A 17,291-nucleotide genomic window follows, 5' to 3' on the forward strand; every position below is an offset into this window, starting at 1 on the left:
TTACAGTACATCCAGTAACTTCAGGTTAGAGATGTGCAATATCTCTACATAGAAAACCAAAGAAATTTTTTTATTGAGAGAAATTAAAGAAGTTATAAATAAATGAAAAGATAAAGATTATCTTGAATAAGATCACAGCTGAAGAGTTTACACTCCCAGACATGGATTCATTTTAAAACTGCAGCAATTATGATGTTGAGGTACTGGTGTCAAGACAGAGAAATTAACCAACAGAATAGAATATAAAGTGCAGAAACAAATTCAGACATATACAGACACTTGATTTATGATAAAGGTGACATGACAGAGCAACAGGAAAAGGTCTTTTTAGTAAATTCTGCTGGGTCAACTGGATATCCATATGGGGAAAAAGAGAACCTTGGCTCCTATCTCACAACCTTTTTTTTAAAGGAATTCCTGATGAGTTGTTGATCTAAATGTGACAGAAAAATCAGTAAAGCTTCTGGAAGATAGCATAAAATAATATATTCATACTTTGAAGTTAACGAAGATGTCTTAAGTGGTACACAGAAAGCATTGCCTATAACTGAGTTGAAATTGTAGAATTCTCTTCATCAAAGACACTGTTAAGAGAGTGAAAATGAAAACCACAAGAGTAGGAGAATCTTTGCATCACATAATAATGGGCACTGTACTAGTACCCAGAATACTTAGAATCCTACAAATTAACAATAAAAAGACAATCTGATAAAAAATGTGTAAGAAACACAAAAAGATACTTCATAGAAGAGAATGTACACATGGCCAATAAACATGCGAAAAGCGATTCAGCTTCATTAGCTATTTCATATCTTTTGGTGCACCTATCTGTTAGAGATATACCTGTGAGTGAAACAGTTGGGTATGTGTGCATTCAGCGTTAGAATTATTAAACAGTTTTCCAAAGTAGATATGCCTGTTTATGTTCTCATCAGCAATGGTTTGTCAGTCTCTTAAATTTAAGCCATTAGATTTTTTAAAGTGATAACTTGCTTTAGAGTTTTAATTTGCTTTTTCTTGATGACTAAGGTCTATCTTCGTATATTCTAGATACTAGTCCTTTGTCTGATAAATGTTTTTCAAGTTTTTTTTCAGTCTATAACTTGTCTTTTCATCCTCTTAATAGGATCTTTTACAGAATAAAAGTTTTAAATTTTGATGAAATCCCTTTTATCACTTTTTTCTTTTTGATATTGTCTAAGACTCTTAGTTTATCCCTAGACTCAATGATTTCTCGTATTTTTTTTCCAAAAAGTTTATAGTTTTACATTCATATTTAAGTCTGTGATGAATTTTGAGGTTTTTTGTTTATTTCATAATGTGTGAGACTTAGGTCAAGCTTCTTTTTTTTGGCCTATGCATGCCCAGTTGCTTCAGTACCATTTTTGTTGAAAATTCAATTTCTCTACTGAATTGTTTCTATAGCAATATCAAAAATCATTTGGATATATTTGTGTTGATCTATTTCTTTGTTCTCTGTTCTGTTCCATTGGCCTATGTGTCTCCTTCCTTCAGTACCACTCTGTCTTGATTACTGAACCCATATAGTGAGCCTTAACATTGGAAGAGTGATTCCTTCCACTTTCTCCTTCTTTAACAAAATATTCTGAGCAATTCCACTTTCTTCTCCTTTTCATATAAATTTTAGAGTAAACCTGTCTAAATCTACAGATAATGTTTCTGGGATTTTAATGGGAAGTATGTTAATCTTCTATATTGATTTGGGGAGAATTGACATCTTTACTATTGTTGAGTCTTCTAATCCATAAACATGATAGGTCTTTTCATTTATTTAGATCTTCTTTGATTTATTTCATCAGCATTGCATAGTTTTCTGGATGCAAGTCCTTTTTTGTTAAATTTACACGTAAGTACTTTTTTTTTTTTTTTTTAGCAATTATAAATGGTATTTATGTCCATATGTTCATTGCTAGTATGTAGAAATACAGTTGATTTTTTTTTCTTTTTTTTTTTTTTTTGAGATGGAGTTTCTCTCTTGTTGCCCAAGCTGGAGTGCAATGGCGCGATCTTGGCTAACTGCAACCTCCGCCTCCTGAGTTCAAGTGATTCTCCCTCCTCAGCCTCCCAAGTAGCTGGGATTACAGGTGTGTGCCACCACGCCCAGCTAATTTTTTGTATTTTTAAGATGGGGTTTCACTATGTTGGCTAGGCTGGTCTCGAACTCCTGACCTCAGGTGATCCTTCCACCTCGGCCTCCCAAAGTGCTGGGATTACAGGTGTGAGCCACCCTGCCTGGCCACAGTTGATTTTTCTATGTTTATTTTGTATCCTGAAACCTAGGAGTTTTGTGTGGGGGCGTGTGTGTGTATGTATGTGCAAATTCTTGGGGATTGCTTTTTCAACCACAAATAGGACAGTTTTATTTTCTTTCTAATCTATATACCTTGTGTTTCCTTTTCTTCCCTTGTTGGACAGGCTAAAACTTCCAGCACTGTAATGAATAAGAATGACAAGAGCAGACATCCTTGTCGTGCTCCCAGTCTTGGAAGGAAAGCATCCAGGCATTCACCTGGATTAAGTATGTTAATTGAGGTTTTCTATAGATATTCTGTATCAAGTTGAGGCAGCTCCCCTCTATTTCTATGTTTTTGAGAGTTCTTATCATGAATGGGTGTTGAGACTTGTCAAATACTTTTTTGGCATTAATTGATAAGATCACATGATTTTCTTCTTTAGACTGTTAATATGGTAGATTACGTCAATTGTTTTTTGTATATTGAAGGAGCCTTATGTCCCTGGAATAAACCCCATTTGGTCGTGGTGTGTAATTCTTTTTATGTATTGCTGAACTCTGTTAAAAATTTTTATGTCCATATTTTTAAGTAACATTGGTTTGTAGTTTTCTTTTTTTGTACTGTTTTGTCTGGGTTTTGTGTCAGGATAATACTGGCTTCATGAAATGAATTGGGAATTGTTCTTCTCTGTTTCCTGGAAGAGATTGTAAGAACTGGTGTGAATTCTTAAAATGCTTGATAGAATTCTCCAGTGAAATTATCTGGGCCTGGGGATTTCTTTTTAAAATTATGAATTCAATTTCCTTAATAGATAAATACTCCATTTCATATTGGGTGAATTAGTGTAGTTTGTTTTTTGAGGAATTAGCCAGTTTCATCTAAATTGTCAAATTTACGTTTGTAGAGTTGCTTTTTTTTTTTTTAGTATTCCTTTATGTTTGCAGGGCCTGTAGTGATTTTTCTTGGCTTCATTTCTGATGTTAGTAATTTATATATATTTTTTCCCTTTGTCAGTCTCACTAGAAGTTTGACAATTTTATTGATCTTTTCAAAGAATCAGCTCTTTGTTTCATTAATTTTCTCCTTATATTTTTGTTTGTTTTTAATTTCATTGGTTCATGTTTTTATATTTATTTCCTTCTGCTTGTTTGTAGTTTTCAGGATTTGGGCAATGTGTCTGGGTGTGGATTTCATTGGAATTATCCTTTTTTGAGGTTTACTCAGCTTCTCGAATGTTTAGGTTTATGCCTTGTCAAATTTGGAAGCTTTTTCAGCTATTATTTACTTAAGTACTTTCTGAACCCTGTCCTCTTTTTTCTCTCCTTCTGGAACTCTGTTGACATGAGTGTTCAGTTTTTAAGTCCCACAGCTCTCTGGGACTCTCTTCATTTTATTTTTAGTTTATTTTCTCTTAGTTATTTAGATTGGATAGTTTCCACTATTCTATCTTCAGCTTCACAAATTCTCTCATCTCTCAATTCTGCCGTTTAACCCACTCGCTGAATTTTACATTTTGTTTATATACTATTCTAAACTTTCCATTTGGTTTTCTTTATATTTATTTCTTTGCTGAAACTTCCTATTTTGTCAGTTGTTTCGTGTGTCTTTGTAATTGTTTGTTGGGGCATTTTTGTCATGGCTACTTTAAAATCTTTGTCAAATTCTTCTAACATCTCTGTCATCTTGGTGTTGGCATTTAGTGATCATCTCTTTTCATTCAGTCAATGTCAAGGTCAGAAAATGTTAACCTGAACATTTTCCTAGTATGTTGTGGGACTCTGGATCTTACTTAAACATTCTGTTGTATCTGGCTTCTTAGATGCTCCAGCAGGGGAAGGTGGTGGCCGTTGGGTTGGGGGGTGGGGGGTTGCTACATTGCTACTACCAGGTGGAGGCAGGAGTCTGGATTCTGCACTCAGCCTCTGTTGATGTCCAAGGTTGAGAGACTTTTTGTTGCTGGTGGGTGGAGGTGGGAGTTCTAGCTTCCCATCTCGTCTGCACTGACACTGTAATAGGGGTCACCTTGTTGCTGAAGGGTGTTGGTGAAAGTCTTCACTCTCCACTAGGCCTCCTGTGACACCACTCCAGCTGATAAGGGAGGGTTGCTGGTCACTGCCTGGTTGAGGTGGACTTCCAGGGTCCACCATTAATACCTTAGTGAGGAGTGGGGCGGAAACTGGGGGATCTCATTACCTGACTCCCAACTTAGCCTTCTTTAACACTTCTCTGGTGAGTGACTGACAAAGGGTATAGGGGTGCCTGCCTACAGCCTGGCAGCGTGGAAATCCAGGATCCCTCTCAGTCTTTGCTGGCTGTCAGGGTTAGGGCCACAGTTTTTTTCCTGTGGGGTTTGGCTGGAGAAGAGCAGTTGTTGAAATGTTTTTTGTCTTCTAGGATACCCTTTTCCTGTTCCTTTGACTAGACAGAGCAGGCTTTTCTTTGGGCTTTAAAAATATCAGCTCTGGGCTGGGCACGGTGGCTCATGCCTGTAATCCCAGCACTTTAGGAGGTCAAGGCAGGCAGATCACATGAGGTCAAGAGTTCGAGACCAACCTGGTCAACATGATGAAATTCCGTCTCTATTAAAAATACAAAAATTAACTGGGTGTGGTGGCATATACCTCTAATCCCAGCTACTTCCCAGGCTGAGGCAATCAATTGAACCCGGGAGGCGGAGGTTGCAGTAAGCCGAGATTGCGCCACTGCACTCCAGCCTGGGTGACAGAGCAGGACTCCGTTGCAAAAAAAAAAAACAAACAAAAAAACCCAAAACAACAACAAAACCAAAAAACCCCGGCTCTGTTGGCATTTTGGATCATTATCTTCTTCAGCCCTAAGACTGGGCTAAGTAAGGCAAAAAGAAAACTCGAGGTACTCAGCACCATTTCATTACTTAGGTCTCAAAGTTCCAACCACTCTGCCTTTTTATTTTCTATTTTTCAGAGTCTTGTTATTTTTTAAAAAAATATATATAGGATTTTAAATTTTACTTATTGGGAAGAATAGGGAAAAGTACATCTACTTCATTTTCCAGAAATGGTATTATTGCCTTATATTTTAAGGTAATTAGTCTGGCTATAATTTTTGGCATGGAATCTGCTGTGGCAGTCTGAATAGTGTCTCCCCAAATATATGCATGTTTTAATCCCTGTGAATTGTGCCAGCTGTGAATGTTACTGTATATGGAAAAAATGACTTTACGGAAGTGATTAAGTTAAGGATGTTGATGTGGGGAGATTATCCTGGATTATTTGGGTGGGCCCAATATAATCACAGTGTCCTTAGAAGAGGGACCCAGGAGGAGCCATTTAGAGGAGAAGCCGATATGATGACTGAAACAGAGATTGGATTGATGCACTTTAAAGATGGAGGAAGGAGCCATAAGGCAAGGAATATGTGCAGCCACTCTAAATTGAAAAAGGCTAGGAAACAAATTATCTCCTCAAAGCCTGTATTGGAACCAGCCCTGCCTACTGTCACTGCTTTAGCTCAGTGAAACTGATTTCAGAATTCTAACTCCAGATCTGTAAGAAAGTAAATTTGTGTTCTTTTAAACCACCACATTTATGGCAGTGCTTTACAATATCCTTAGGAAATTAATACATCTGCTTTGTATAGATAGCAAATATTACAGTAAGAGATGCAGATCCTAGTGATGAACATGCATATTCTGAACTTCTCTTATTCATCATACTTTCTAATTTGGAGTATTTAATTCCAAATACTCCAAATTAGAAAGTATGATGAATAAGAGCGTATAGAGGAGTCGTGTGACTTAAGTGTTATTTAAGGAAGCTTGGGTTGCAACAATGTGTAAGATGAATTGGGTGGATGGAGATTGGAATCAGAGAGGCTAAAAAGGAGACTATTATCATCCATCTCAGAGAGACAAGGACTTATCAAAAGAGGGTAGAAGTTGGACTGAAGAGTTAGAGATGGGTACCAGGGACATTTCAAGAAGAAAAAAAAATTACAAGGCTTTGAAGACTAATGATCGGAGAGACGAAGAGTATGAAGTCAATGATGACGCAAAAGCATGAATAAGTAACGTGTTCATTAAGCAAGAAATAAGAGGGTAAAAACGTTTTCTGTTAGGTTTTCACCTGTCAAAAATGACTGAACAAGTTAAAGTGATTGTATTCTTTTAAAGGTGAAAAGTCAATCAGTGCTTTTTAGAGAATGTTAATTCCAAAGCTCTGACTTATAAAGGCTGGTTTGTCATATCCTCCTAGTCCTTGAGGACCAAAATATGTCCAGGTGTTTAATTGCCGTGTCTTAAACAAGCAGCCCTCTTATTCACTGGCAGTAAGAGAGATGTTTATTAGCATCCTTTTGAGTTGTTGATGAATTTACATATTGGCTGACCTCTCCTTTGTTACAGTCTGAAATTTTGTATTTAAACTTTAAAGGATATAAATAAAACTCTCTATTTGCAAAACAACCATCAGGTGTTTTTCTTCTATTTAAAGCTAAAGTTCTTAAACCAAAAATACCATTCTGAATCCCAAATGTGTCTTCTATCAAACATCCTCAAGGTTCTTAAAATGATGTAAAAATACATCTTTTTGTTTTTGAGCCAACTCTGGACTCAACGTCCTCAGAGACAACCTTTAGAATTATAAAGGTGGAGTCAGGCTGCTTTTACAATTTGGTTGATTCTATTTACTGAATGTTTACTGTGTGAATGTTCCCCTGACCTTGGGTACCATTATCTATCTGTGATACATAACCTATATCACAGATAGATAGATCTGTCTGTGTCCTCGGGGATCATGATCTGTTAAAGCTTTCATTCATTATAAAGGGATCATTGAGGGACTAGTGTTGGGCTCCCATGGGGATTTTCACTTCATGGAGATCCTTTACTTATGGGGCCCAATATGGCATTACTTTTATTTTGCATTTCCTCCTAAGACAGAGAGAACTCACATAAAGCCTAAACCTGGCTCTTACAGGAAGTTTTGTCTCTGTAAAGCAGAGCTTCCATTTTGAACGAGGTTATCTTTAAGAAGCACAATATTATGGTTGAACTCTTTTTCATTCTTAAATCCATATATCAGAAATTCCGCTGTTTTACTTTAGTACCATAGATGTCTTCATCAGCTTCTACTTAGTTGGATATTTTCAGAATTCTAACTTTCTTGCAAGCCTTCCATTGTCTTCAGTGCTTCTCAAACATGAAAGTGCCTAGGAATCATTGGGGGATCTTGTTCAGTGCAGTCTCTGATTCAGCCAGGTCTGAGGTGAGACCTGAGAGTCTGCATTTCTAACAGGCTCCCAGGTGATGCGATGCTGCTGGTCCTTGAACTACATTCAATAACAAGGGTGTTTGGCTCATCCTTACGCTGTAGATATCAACTTAGGCTACATTTTACTTTGGTATCCATAGCATTTGGTAAGTTTCACAATTGGATTGAGCTAGATCAGAAATTAATGGTTAAACCATTGCTTTTTTTATTTCAGGAATTACCAAAAATAAGATGAAAAACATCTGTTTAGAAAATGGAAAATGCTTGAAAAAGTCTAACACTAATGGTTTGAGTTTTAGCTGAGATTGACTTCTATCATTTCTTTTTTTGAAAAATTAAAAAAAATTTAAATTTCAATAGCTTTTGGGATGCAAGTGGTTATTGGTTACATGGATGAATTGTATAGTATGAACTCCGAGATTTTAGTGCACCCATCACCTGAGTAGTGTACATTGTACCCGATATGTAGTTTTTAATCTCTCTTGCCCATAGTCTCCATAGTCCATTATATTCACTCTGTATGCCTTTGCATACCTGTACCATTTCCTTTTATGGTTTTCTTTTAGATACATACAGTAGGTCAAGGAATATAGGCTAAAGATTTTTAATTATCTGTTTTAAGGATTTAACATTTTGTGTTTCCTAAAATACAGAAATTATAATCTGAAATACTATAAAAATCAGAATTTAACAATACAAGATACTATGTTTTATTAGAATTACAGGCATACTGCATAGGTTTGAGTTTACACTGTTTATTGAAAATGACATTTTCATAGTAACACTCGGTTATAGAAGTTTCCGATTTTCTTTTCAAGAGTTACTGCTGCATTATCTGATCCATTTGTTGACTGCCAGTTGACACTGGAACTACTGACTAAGCAAAAATAAAATCCTAATATGGGTTCAAGTATTAAGGATAATTAAGTATGTATCAGAATATTTGGCAGTGGTTGCATCAGAAATTTATTATTAAATACTCATGCCAGTTATTACTCTGGATAGAGGACTGAATTTTTAAATTAATTTTGTATTATGGTGAAATATGTATAACATAAACCTTACAATTTTAACCATTATTATGTGTATAATTCAGTGACTTTATATATGTTCATAATGTTGTGCAGCCATCAGCACTATTTCCAGAATGTTTTCATCATTCCAAACAGAAACTATGTACCCATTAAACAATGAATCCCCATTATCTCCAACCCCTACCCAAGTCTCTGAAAACCTCTGTTCTATTTTCTGACATTATGAATTTGCCTGTTCTAGATTCCTCATGCAAATGGAATCATTCAATATTTGTCCTTTTGTGTCTGGCTTATTTTACTTAGCACATTTTCAACGTTCATCCATGTTGTAACGTATCAGAATTTCTTTTTGAGGCTGAATAATCTGTCTTCCTTTTAGCCAACTTCTTTAGGCCAGGAACTGTCTCTCTTTTCATAATAACTCTGGGCTGGTGGAATAGAAGGTACACAAAACAGATTGGTACTCAAGTCATGGCTAGAGTAGGCCTAGGCCAAGCTAGAAAGTGGGTTATGTTTCTACTTGAAGTGACCAAATAGTGGCTTTGGATGGACTTTGTGGTCAGGGTTGGGTTTTTTGGGAAAATGTGTCCAGGATGGAAGAAGGATGAAGATGAAGAGTTTGGTTGGTGTGGAGATGGGATTAGGCTGGGCTTAGGGACAGGTCAGCCACACACAGAAGCCTGCACAATGGCTGGCTGCCATTGTGTTCTGTACTCAGAACTAGGAATATTCACTATAACAGTGCAACTGACTTGGATTTCATTAGAGGAATATTAAAAGTAGATGTAAAAAAAAGACCTGTGAAGGCTCTAGATCAGAATCAACTGTAACTTGGCTCATCACAGCCAAATTATTTAGTTATTTTCTTATGTCCCATGTCTGGCTAGCCTAAGCCCAACTAACCCAGGGCAGGGACATGGCTGAAAACAATGACCCCAGCACTGGCTGTACTTCTTAAGCCTCTATTCAAACCAAGACACATCCCTTCCTGTCATTTTAAAGCACATGCCCTATTAGCAGAGGGTCAGTAAATTTCATGCTGTTTTAGAAAATGCACTATATTCTTGGAGAAGGTACTTTGAGTGTGTACTTTGGTGTGTTAGCTTCATAAGATTTGATTTTTAAATACTAAATGCTTAAAAATACATGTTTTACTTCTTTTGTTTGAGATGAGGCTTTTAGGGAGTAATAGACACCACAATAAAAGCTAGCATGGTTTGCATTTTCAATAAAAAGGAATTTGCGTGAAGTGCTGCTTTTTCTCAAGAAGCACTTGCGTACAGCATTGCTTAGCAACACACAAATCAGCTCTGACACCTTATTCATCTTTAATATTCAGGTTCAAATCAAGCCTTTCCAGAGATGGGACAGATTGCGTCTTTCAAACCAAGCAAGTGAAAGTTGTCACTTTGTAATTTTCATCTTTAGGTTGGCAGCAGCATCAGAATTTTCATTTTATAACTTCTTTTGGAATTGGAATTTTTTTCAACTAGCCTCTTAGGTCCTTCTCCTCCTCTGTTTCCACTTTTTCATTCCTGAAGACCTTTAAAAGGTCTTTCCTTTATTTTGGGGATCAAATTTAAATTCCTTAGGATGACATGCAGGGCCCATCTCTCATAGCCTCTGCTTCAGCCAAATTAAACAATTCATGTTCATAAACGTGGTGTTTTCTTTGATACCACTTTTTCCAGCCCACGTTGTTTTCTTTGCTTGGCAATACTCTTAGCTGTATAGTCCTGCTCATCTTTCCAGATACTTCTGGAATGTTGGGGAACTTCTCTTTGATTCCTTCAGATTGAGTAAGGGGCCTCTTTTCCTGAGGTCCTGTGCAAATCCTGATCATAGAGTTTATAACATTGGACTTCGTATGTTTGCTTTTCTCATCCTAAACTAGAAATCCCTTCTTGAGAGACAGGGATTCAGTCTTTCATCTGTATATCCTGTCCTTCCTGTGTGTTTCATTTATCTGAATTTCTCAATATTTATGACAGAGCTGAATCTTCTCTTTTTTTAATCATGATTTTTATTCCTTTCAACCTAACTCACTCACTCTCTCTCTATATATATGTATATAGAGAGATATCAAAAGATATAGATATCTATATATATACATATATTATGCTTTAAGTTCTAGGGTACATGTGGACAACGTGCAGGTTTGGGAGGCTCCATCCGTGTTCCCACAGATGACACGATCTCATTCTTTTTTGTGGCTGCATAGTATTCCATGGTGTATATGTACCACATTTTCTTTATCCAGTCTATCACTGATGGACATTTAGGTTGATTCCTTGTCTTTGCTATTGTGAATAGTGCTGCATGAACATTTGCGTATAAGTGTCTTTATGGTAGAATGATTTATACTCCTCAAGATATATACTTAGTAATGGAATTGCTGGGATGAATGGTAATTCTGTTTCTCACTCTTTGAGGAATTGCCACACTGCTTTCCACAATGGTTGAACTAATTTACACTCCCACCAACAGTGTATAAGTGTTCCTTTCTCTCCGTAACCTCACCAGCATCTGTTATTTTTTAACTTTTTGATAATAGCCATTCTTACTGGTGTGTGGTGGTATCTCACTGTGGTTTTGATTTGCATTTCTCTAATGATCAGTGTTTTAACCTGAATTTTATGTGGTATGTGAAATCTTTGTGAGAAAGTATTAGTTAATACTGTTGCTTTAAAAAAAATCTGTTCTTACTGGTGGCATATCCGTGATAATGCTATTATTTCATTGGATGTTGATATTTTTTATGATGAACCACAGTGTTTTTAGTTTAATTCTATTCTGTACAGTGTGTTATAGGATAAAAATAAAGTGATTTTATGGGATAGTTTATCTTAGAGGAAGTGTATGAAGGTGATTCCATCAATAAAAATAAAATCCTCAGAATGTCATTTTGCTTACATATTTTAAATTATCTTCGTATAACTTTGAAAACAGTTGTGATTGTGCCTTAATGAATGAAAGAAAATTTATACATTAACTTCAAACACATTTTCTTTTGTAAGGACAATCTAATTGAGGCTATAAGCCTTGCTTTTAGATTCTAAGAGTAGGTTTTTAAAGTTATATGTGAGGATCTTTCATGGTACCACCCAAAAGTAGGTATGTAGTACTTTTTGGGTAATATCTCCCAAGTTCTTTCATCTACAGTTTTGAGTCCAGTTATTGTCTCTGTTTTTATAAACAGGCATATCAAATTGCTACTTGAGAAACTGAAGATTTCAAATTTATATTTAAAAGATAAATAGGCTCATAATCTTTATTGCTGTGGAATTTGTTCTAAGCATCTGAGGGCTTCAGCAGTCAACTGTACAGACAAATGTTGGAGGATGACATTTGTGTTGAATATAAAATCTTATTTTGGCTTTTTGAAAGTGTCTTCATTGTTCTCTATTCTAAGATATAATTTTCTAGTATGATTTGTAAATGCTTATTTGCTAAATCTTTTCCTTTATAAGACATCATACCTTTGAGATGAGAGTAGATTGTTTTAAAGATAACTTTTTCTTGTCTTTTTTTTTTGTTGCTTGTTTTTACAGAAAACAAGCATCGTTGTGGGTCCAAGGAGACATTTTCCGATCCAAACTGAAAAATCGACCATCCAGTGAAGGAAGTATTAATAAAATTCTTTCTAGCCTAGATGATATGTCTATTGGTGGAAATCTTTCAAAAATACAAAACGTGGAACGATTTGGAGAGGTAAGTTTTCCCTAGGAAGATTCTATCTTAAAACTGATGTTCTGCATTTGTTTCTCAGTTGGACATATATAACATAGCAGTGTCTTTTCTCTGGATGCTGTGGGTGCCAGGTTTTTAGATGTAGAGTCATCCATCTATATAGCAAGAAGCAGAGGAAAGAAACCAGTTGCCCTTAAAAAAAAAAAAAAAGCTATAATTTAAGGAGTAAATGATAAAGGAGGCTACTCTGGTAAGGGAGAATATTTACAGAAAGGAAACAGAAAAGCAAACTTTCTATTTGAAAATTAAAATAGATATCAAGAAGAAAAATTTTAATGTGACAGTTGAAATAATACATACCACAAGTGGTGCTTTGAAAGCCTCAAATTCATGCTGATTTCTAAAGTAAGTGCCGACTTGAAAACATGATTAGGACAACTTTTTTAAAAAAAATTAAAGCTCTACTGTAAACAAACCACCTTAAATAGTTGATATATATTGTCTGATTTAATATTCATAACTACCTGGTGAGTTAGGTAATACTATCTCTATTTATAGGAAGGAAATTGCGTATCAGAGATGTTCTAACCTCAGTGTCAAACATGGTTCAATCCATGTCTGTCTGAGTCCAAGCTTGTCTTTTTTTTATATTACACTCTGTTACCTCTGAATAAAAATAGAAGAGATTTACTAAGAATTAGGATTATGAGCATTTTTGGAACTAGAAACAACATTGAAACCATTTGTTTGGTTGCACTGTTGTAAAGATAAGAAACTAAAGTTCCAGGGTTGTTTAGTAGTGGGGCCACTTTGAGAACTGGGCATTCAATTCCTAGTTTAGGTCTTTCTACCACGTTATGCCTAAGGTAAAGCTAAGTATCTGGTTTATATTTTTCTATCTCTAAAGGAGCAGAAAAAAAAAAAAAGAGAAAAAAGGACCTGTTCAAAATAGTGGAACAAGCCAGGCAGGGTGATGTGTGCCTTTGTGGTCCTAGTTACTTGGGAGACTGAGGTGGGAGGATGTTTGAGCCCAGGAGTCGAAGCTGTAGTGAGCTATGATGGCACCACTGTACTCCATCCTGGGCGACAGAACAAGAACCTGTGTCTAAAAAATACAAAAGAAAAAGAAAAAATATAGAAGCAACAATGTAGATTTACATTCTATTAGACAGTGACCCATTAGACCCAGACAAGGGCCTTAAACCAAATACTGTGGCTCAAGCTTAGCCCACAAGGAACGCAGAATGGAAGGAACACATTATAGCTCTCTTAGGTTAATGATTGGCATCCCAAACAGATTTCTTTTTAGCGAGAAAGATAGCCAGAGTGCTTGGAGATTGGGCGCGTGAGTTTTCTTTCAAGGACAAAGGATGGAGACTGTTGGAAGAACTGATTTTTAAACCTAGTGCTCTGTTCTCCAGGATGGCTGCTGATGAGGTGACTAAGTTTACCCATTTAAGTCATCTGTCCTGATGAAATATACACCTTATCCAAGGTCATGCTGATGTTAGAGCCTTTGTTGACTTTCTTGTCTCTGTGTTCCAGTCTCACCTATTAAGAGCAAATAAAAAGAAAGGCTCTGAACTAAGATTTTAACGTGATAATATAGCTAAGCAAGAATACCTTTTTCTTGCTCTAGTCAGCATTTCCTTCCCTGTTTACTTGTTGAGTTCTAGTAAACAGGGCTTTGAGTTATGAACTCTGAAAAGACAAACATAAAGTTAATCCCGTTATCTGAGAAACATATTTACCTTGCAGGAACATAGTACTTTCTATATCATAATCTTGATTAAATTAACATCTGGTAGTTAGAACATTTTATTCTTATACTCTTTTAATCCCCAATCTGTCGATCTTAAGAATACTTAACATTTATGTATCACTGTGAGGGTAAGGAATGCAGTATGATTGGAATTTAAAATAAGTCAGTTTTAAATATAAGTATATGTAAGTCTACTCCCTGGTCTTAGTCCATTTGGGCTGCTGTAACAAAACACTACAGGCTAGGCGGCTTATAAACAACAGAAATTTATTTCTCACAGTTCTGCAGGTTGGGAAATTCAAGATCAAGGCATCACAGATTTGGTGTCTGGTGAGGGCCTGCCTACTGGTTCATAGACAGCACCTTCTGCATCTTCACATGGCAAAGAGAGCAAACAAACTCTTAATGCCATCACCTTGGGGGTTGGGATTTCAACATATGAATTTTGGGGGCTACAAATATTCAGACCATAGCACCCCCCATCATTATTTTAGTTTTAGCCATTGAAATGCTATTGTTTCTGAAATTCAAGGGCAGAAATGAAAGAATTCAGAGATGCCACAGAATGATGGTATGGTGAATATTTTACACAGCATCATGTATAAGGCTCTTGGACTACTTTATTAGCTAGTTAATGGCTTTGTGCAAGTAACTCTTACAAGCACTTTTCTTGCCATGCTTATCTGGTGCCAGCTCTGGAATATCATATGAATATGGAAAATTAGCTTGCTCAAAATTGGACTTAACAGAGTTATTGATGTCTTTATTGTTCTTATAAATTGCACATGGAAAAATAGATTGAGAATGCTCTAAGAATTTAATGTGTTTCAGGTTGCATGGAGGGTGAAAGTCCATGGAATTTCTGGATTTACATAGTTTGCATATATAGAAAGTGCAAAAAGGCAGTATTCCTCTTGAGATTGCCTTGAAAAAAAAGATTAAAGCAGATATTCTAAATTATTTTTTTCTTTCTAGGCCTACAGTAATTTTCTTGTGATTAGTTACTAGGAAGCTCTGTATTACCAGATTCGGAGAATTCGAATATAGTTTTTTAGGCCGGGCATCATGGCTTATGCCTGTAATCCTGGCACTTTGGGAGGCTGAGGCAGATGGATCAGTTGAGGCCAGGAGTTTGAGACCAGCCTGGCCAGCATAATGAAACCCCATCACTACTAAAAATAGAAAAAACAAATTAGCCAGGTGTGATGGCACATGCCTGTAGTCTCAGCTTCTTGGGAGGCTGAGGCACGAGAATCACTTGAACCCGAGAGGCGGAGGTTGCAGTGAGCTGAGATCGTGCCACTGCACTCCAGCCTGGGCAACAGAGCGAGACCATCTCAAAAAAACAAAACAAAACAAAACCCAGTTTTTTAGTGCTTAGGATATAGGTGAAAGGAAAACAACCAGAATGATGCGGATCATAGTGATGGACTAGGTTGTGGTTTTAATGAATGTTCTTTGTCAACTTAGAGTTATGAGAAATAAAATAGAGGCTTCACCTTTATAGAGCCTGGACTTCAGTGTTGGACTGGGCACTATGAAATATACACAGCCCATCCTGTGGGTGTAGGTTAGGCTCCCTGCTCCTGCCTTGCACTATACTTTTCCTCCTCAGTCCTCATCCCTCCTTTTCATACTCTCTAGGAAGGTAGAGACTTTTATTTGTCTTCATCACGATTCTATTTTTGACCAAAGGTATTATGTGAATAAGTATTATATGAATGGATGAAGAAGGCTTATAGTTTCAGAGAAAAAAAAAGGACAGAGACATGAAATTGGCAATAATCTAAGCTACACAAGTGCATTATGTGCTCAAATACAAAACAGTACTAGCAATAAGTGCTCACTTTAACATTTAGGGCCTATAGGTCCATTATGGCTTGGAGTTATTTTTAAAGATGGGATTTAAAGTACTTTATTTAAAGTGCAAATATTAAATCAGAATCTTAGCATGAAGGCACTATGTGCCAGGAACTGTTTTAGGCACTTGACATTAATGAACTCTTTTAATCTTTACAGTAGCCGTATGAAGTAGGCAGTGTTACTAGGCCCATTTACAGGAGACATACCTGAGTTAGAGGTCAAACCATCTATCTGCCCAAGATCCTGAGTACATGGTGAGGTGGTCATTTGAACTTCTGTGCTCTGGCTCCAAAGTCTGTGCACTCAGCCACCCTCCCAGGAGGCCTCTCACTATACTCTGGTAACTCTCTATGAGGTCTTCATTGTGCCTTTAGTAAATTATATACAGTAATTTTGAGCAAAACTGTAACCATTCCTGCTAATAAACTTCTCCTGGAATAACGACGGTTTTTACATTTTGTCTTTCTACTTTAGGGCTACAGTCTGTTATTAGCATGCCAATTGGTAGATGCTCTTGACTTAGTGATATTAATTAGATATAGGTGCTGCTAATATTCAGCCAAGTTCATACAAATTAACAATCAAGTAGACAAGAATGTAGTTGTTTTAATTACATCTTTGAGATATTGTGATTTATAAGATCCATCAAGTACTCATAAGCAGGGTGCATCTTAGAAAAATCTATGAATTAAAATTAAATCTCTAATGTCCCGCTTTTAAGCACCTTTCTTTCCCCCATTATGACAGTGAAGACCAGTTCTAATCTGAATGCCATTGGGATCCACCAGAGGTTATTAAGCAGGGGAGTGACAGCACACAGAATCACGGTGTCAGGAGATCACTCTGGCCATGGTGTCATATAGGACTGAGGGTGGAAGGCCAGGGAGCTGGTGATGGGGAGGTCCAGGTTTTAAAGGTCCCAACCAGTGGCAGTGAGTGGGGCAGCCAGAAGAGAGATGTGGGTAGCTCTGATAAATTCAAACTTTTTATTGATCAGAAGCAGCTTATTATAAAGAGGACATCTTTGCCTTTCCCCAACACTTAAATCTGTAGGTTCAACATCTGAGAGCTGAAAAGAACTTTAGAGACGACTCAGCCACCTTTCCTAGCCAATTTATTAAAATCTGCTAAAAATTCCGTTCTCATCTTTATCTTCCAGTTCTTGGACTTCTATTTTTACTCATTTCTATTTAAACTGTCTATTTATGTCATTTTTCTATTATGACTCTTCCATCTTTATTCCCTAGTGTGCTATATTCTATCTCGTAGATCTCTTCCTAATGGGACTTTCCACAGCCTTTCCTATAGCTTACTGTGCCATGATTACGTTTTGGTCAGCAATTACTTTATCCAGCTGAAATCTGTAGACATGATTGTGTGTGGAGAAAACAACTGGTGGAATAAAATATTTATTATTTATGTTGTTATTTGTTCTTTC

The 17,291-nt window shown here is 36.5% G+C and overlaps 1 protein-coding gene across 8 annotated transcripts in view; it reads left to right on the top strand.

The window, feature by feature from the left end:
• Positions 1 to 17,291, top strand: part of CDC14A (cell division cycle 14A) — a 170,873-nt gene that overhangs the window by 122,554 nt on the left and 31,028 nt on the right. For all 8 annotated transcript variants that reach the window (XM_021921278.1, XM_021921265.2, XM_021921267.2 and 5 more), the window contains one exon: positions 12,090 to 12,249. In XM_021921278.1, coding sequence (XP_021776970.1) covers positions 12,090 to 12,249 — 160 coding nt within the window. The remainder of the gene's footprint in view (positions 1 to 12,089; positions 12,250 to 17,291) is intronic.

Source organism: Papio anubis, chromosome 1 (assembly GCF_008728515.1).
Source record: "Papio anubis isolate 15944 chromosome 1, Panubis1.0, whole genome shotgun sequence".
In the NCBI taxonomy this organism is placed as follows: Eukaryota; Metazoa; Chordata; class Mammalia; order Primates; family Cercopithecidae; genus Papio; species Papio anubis.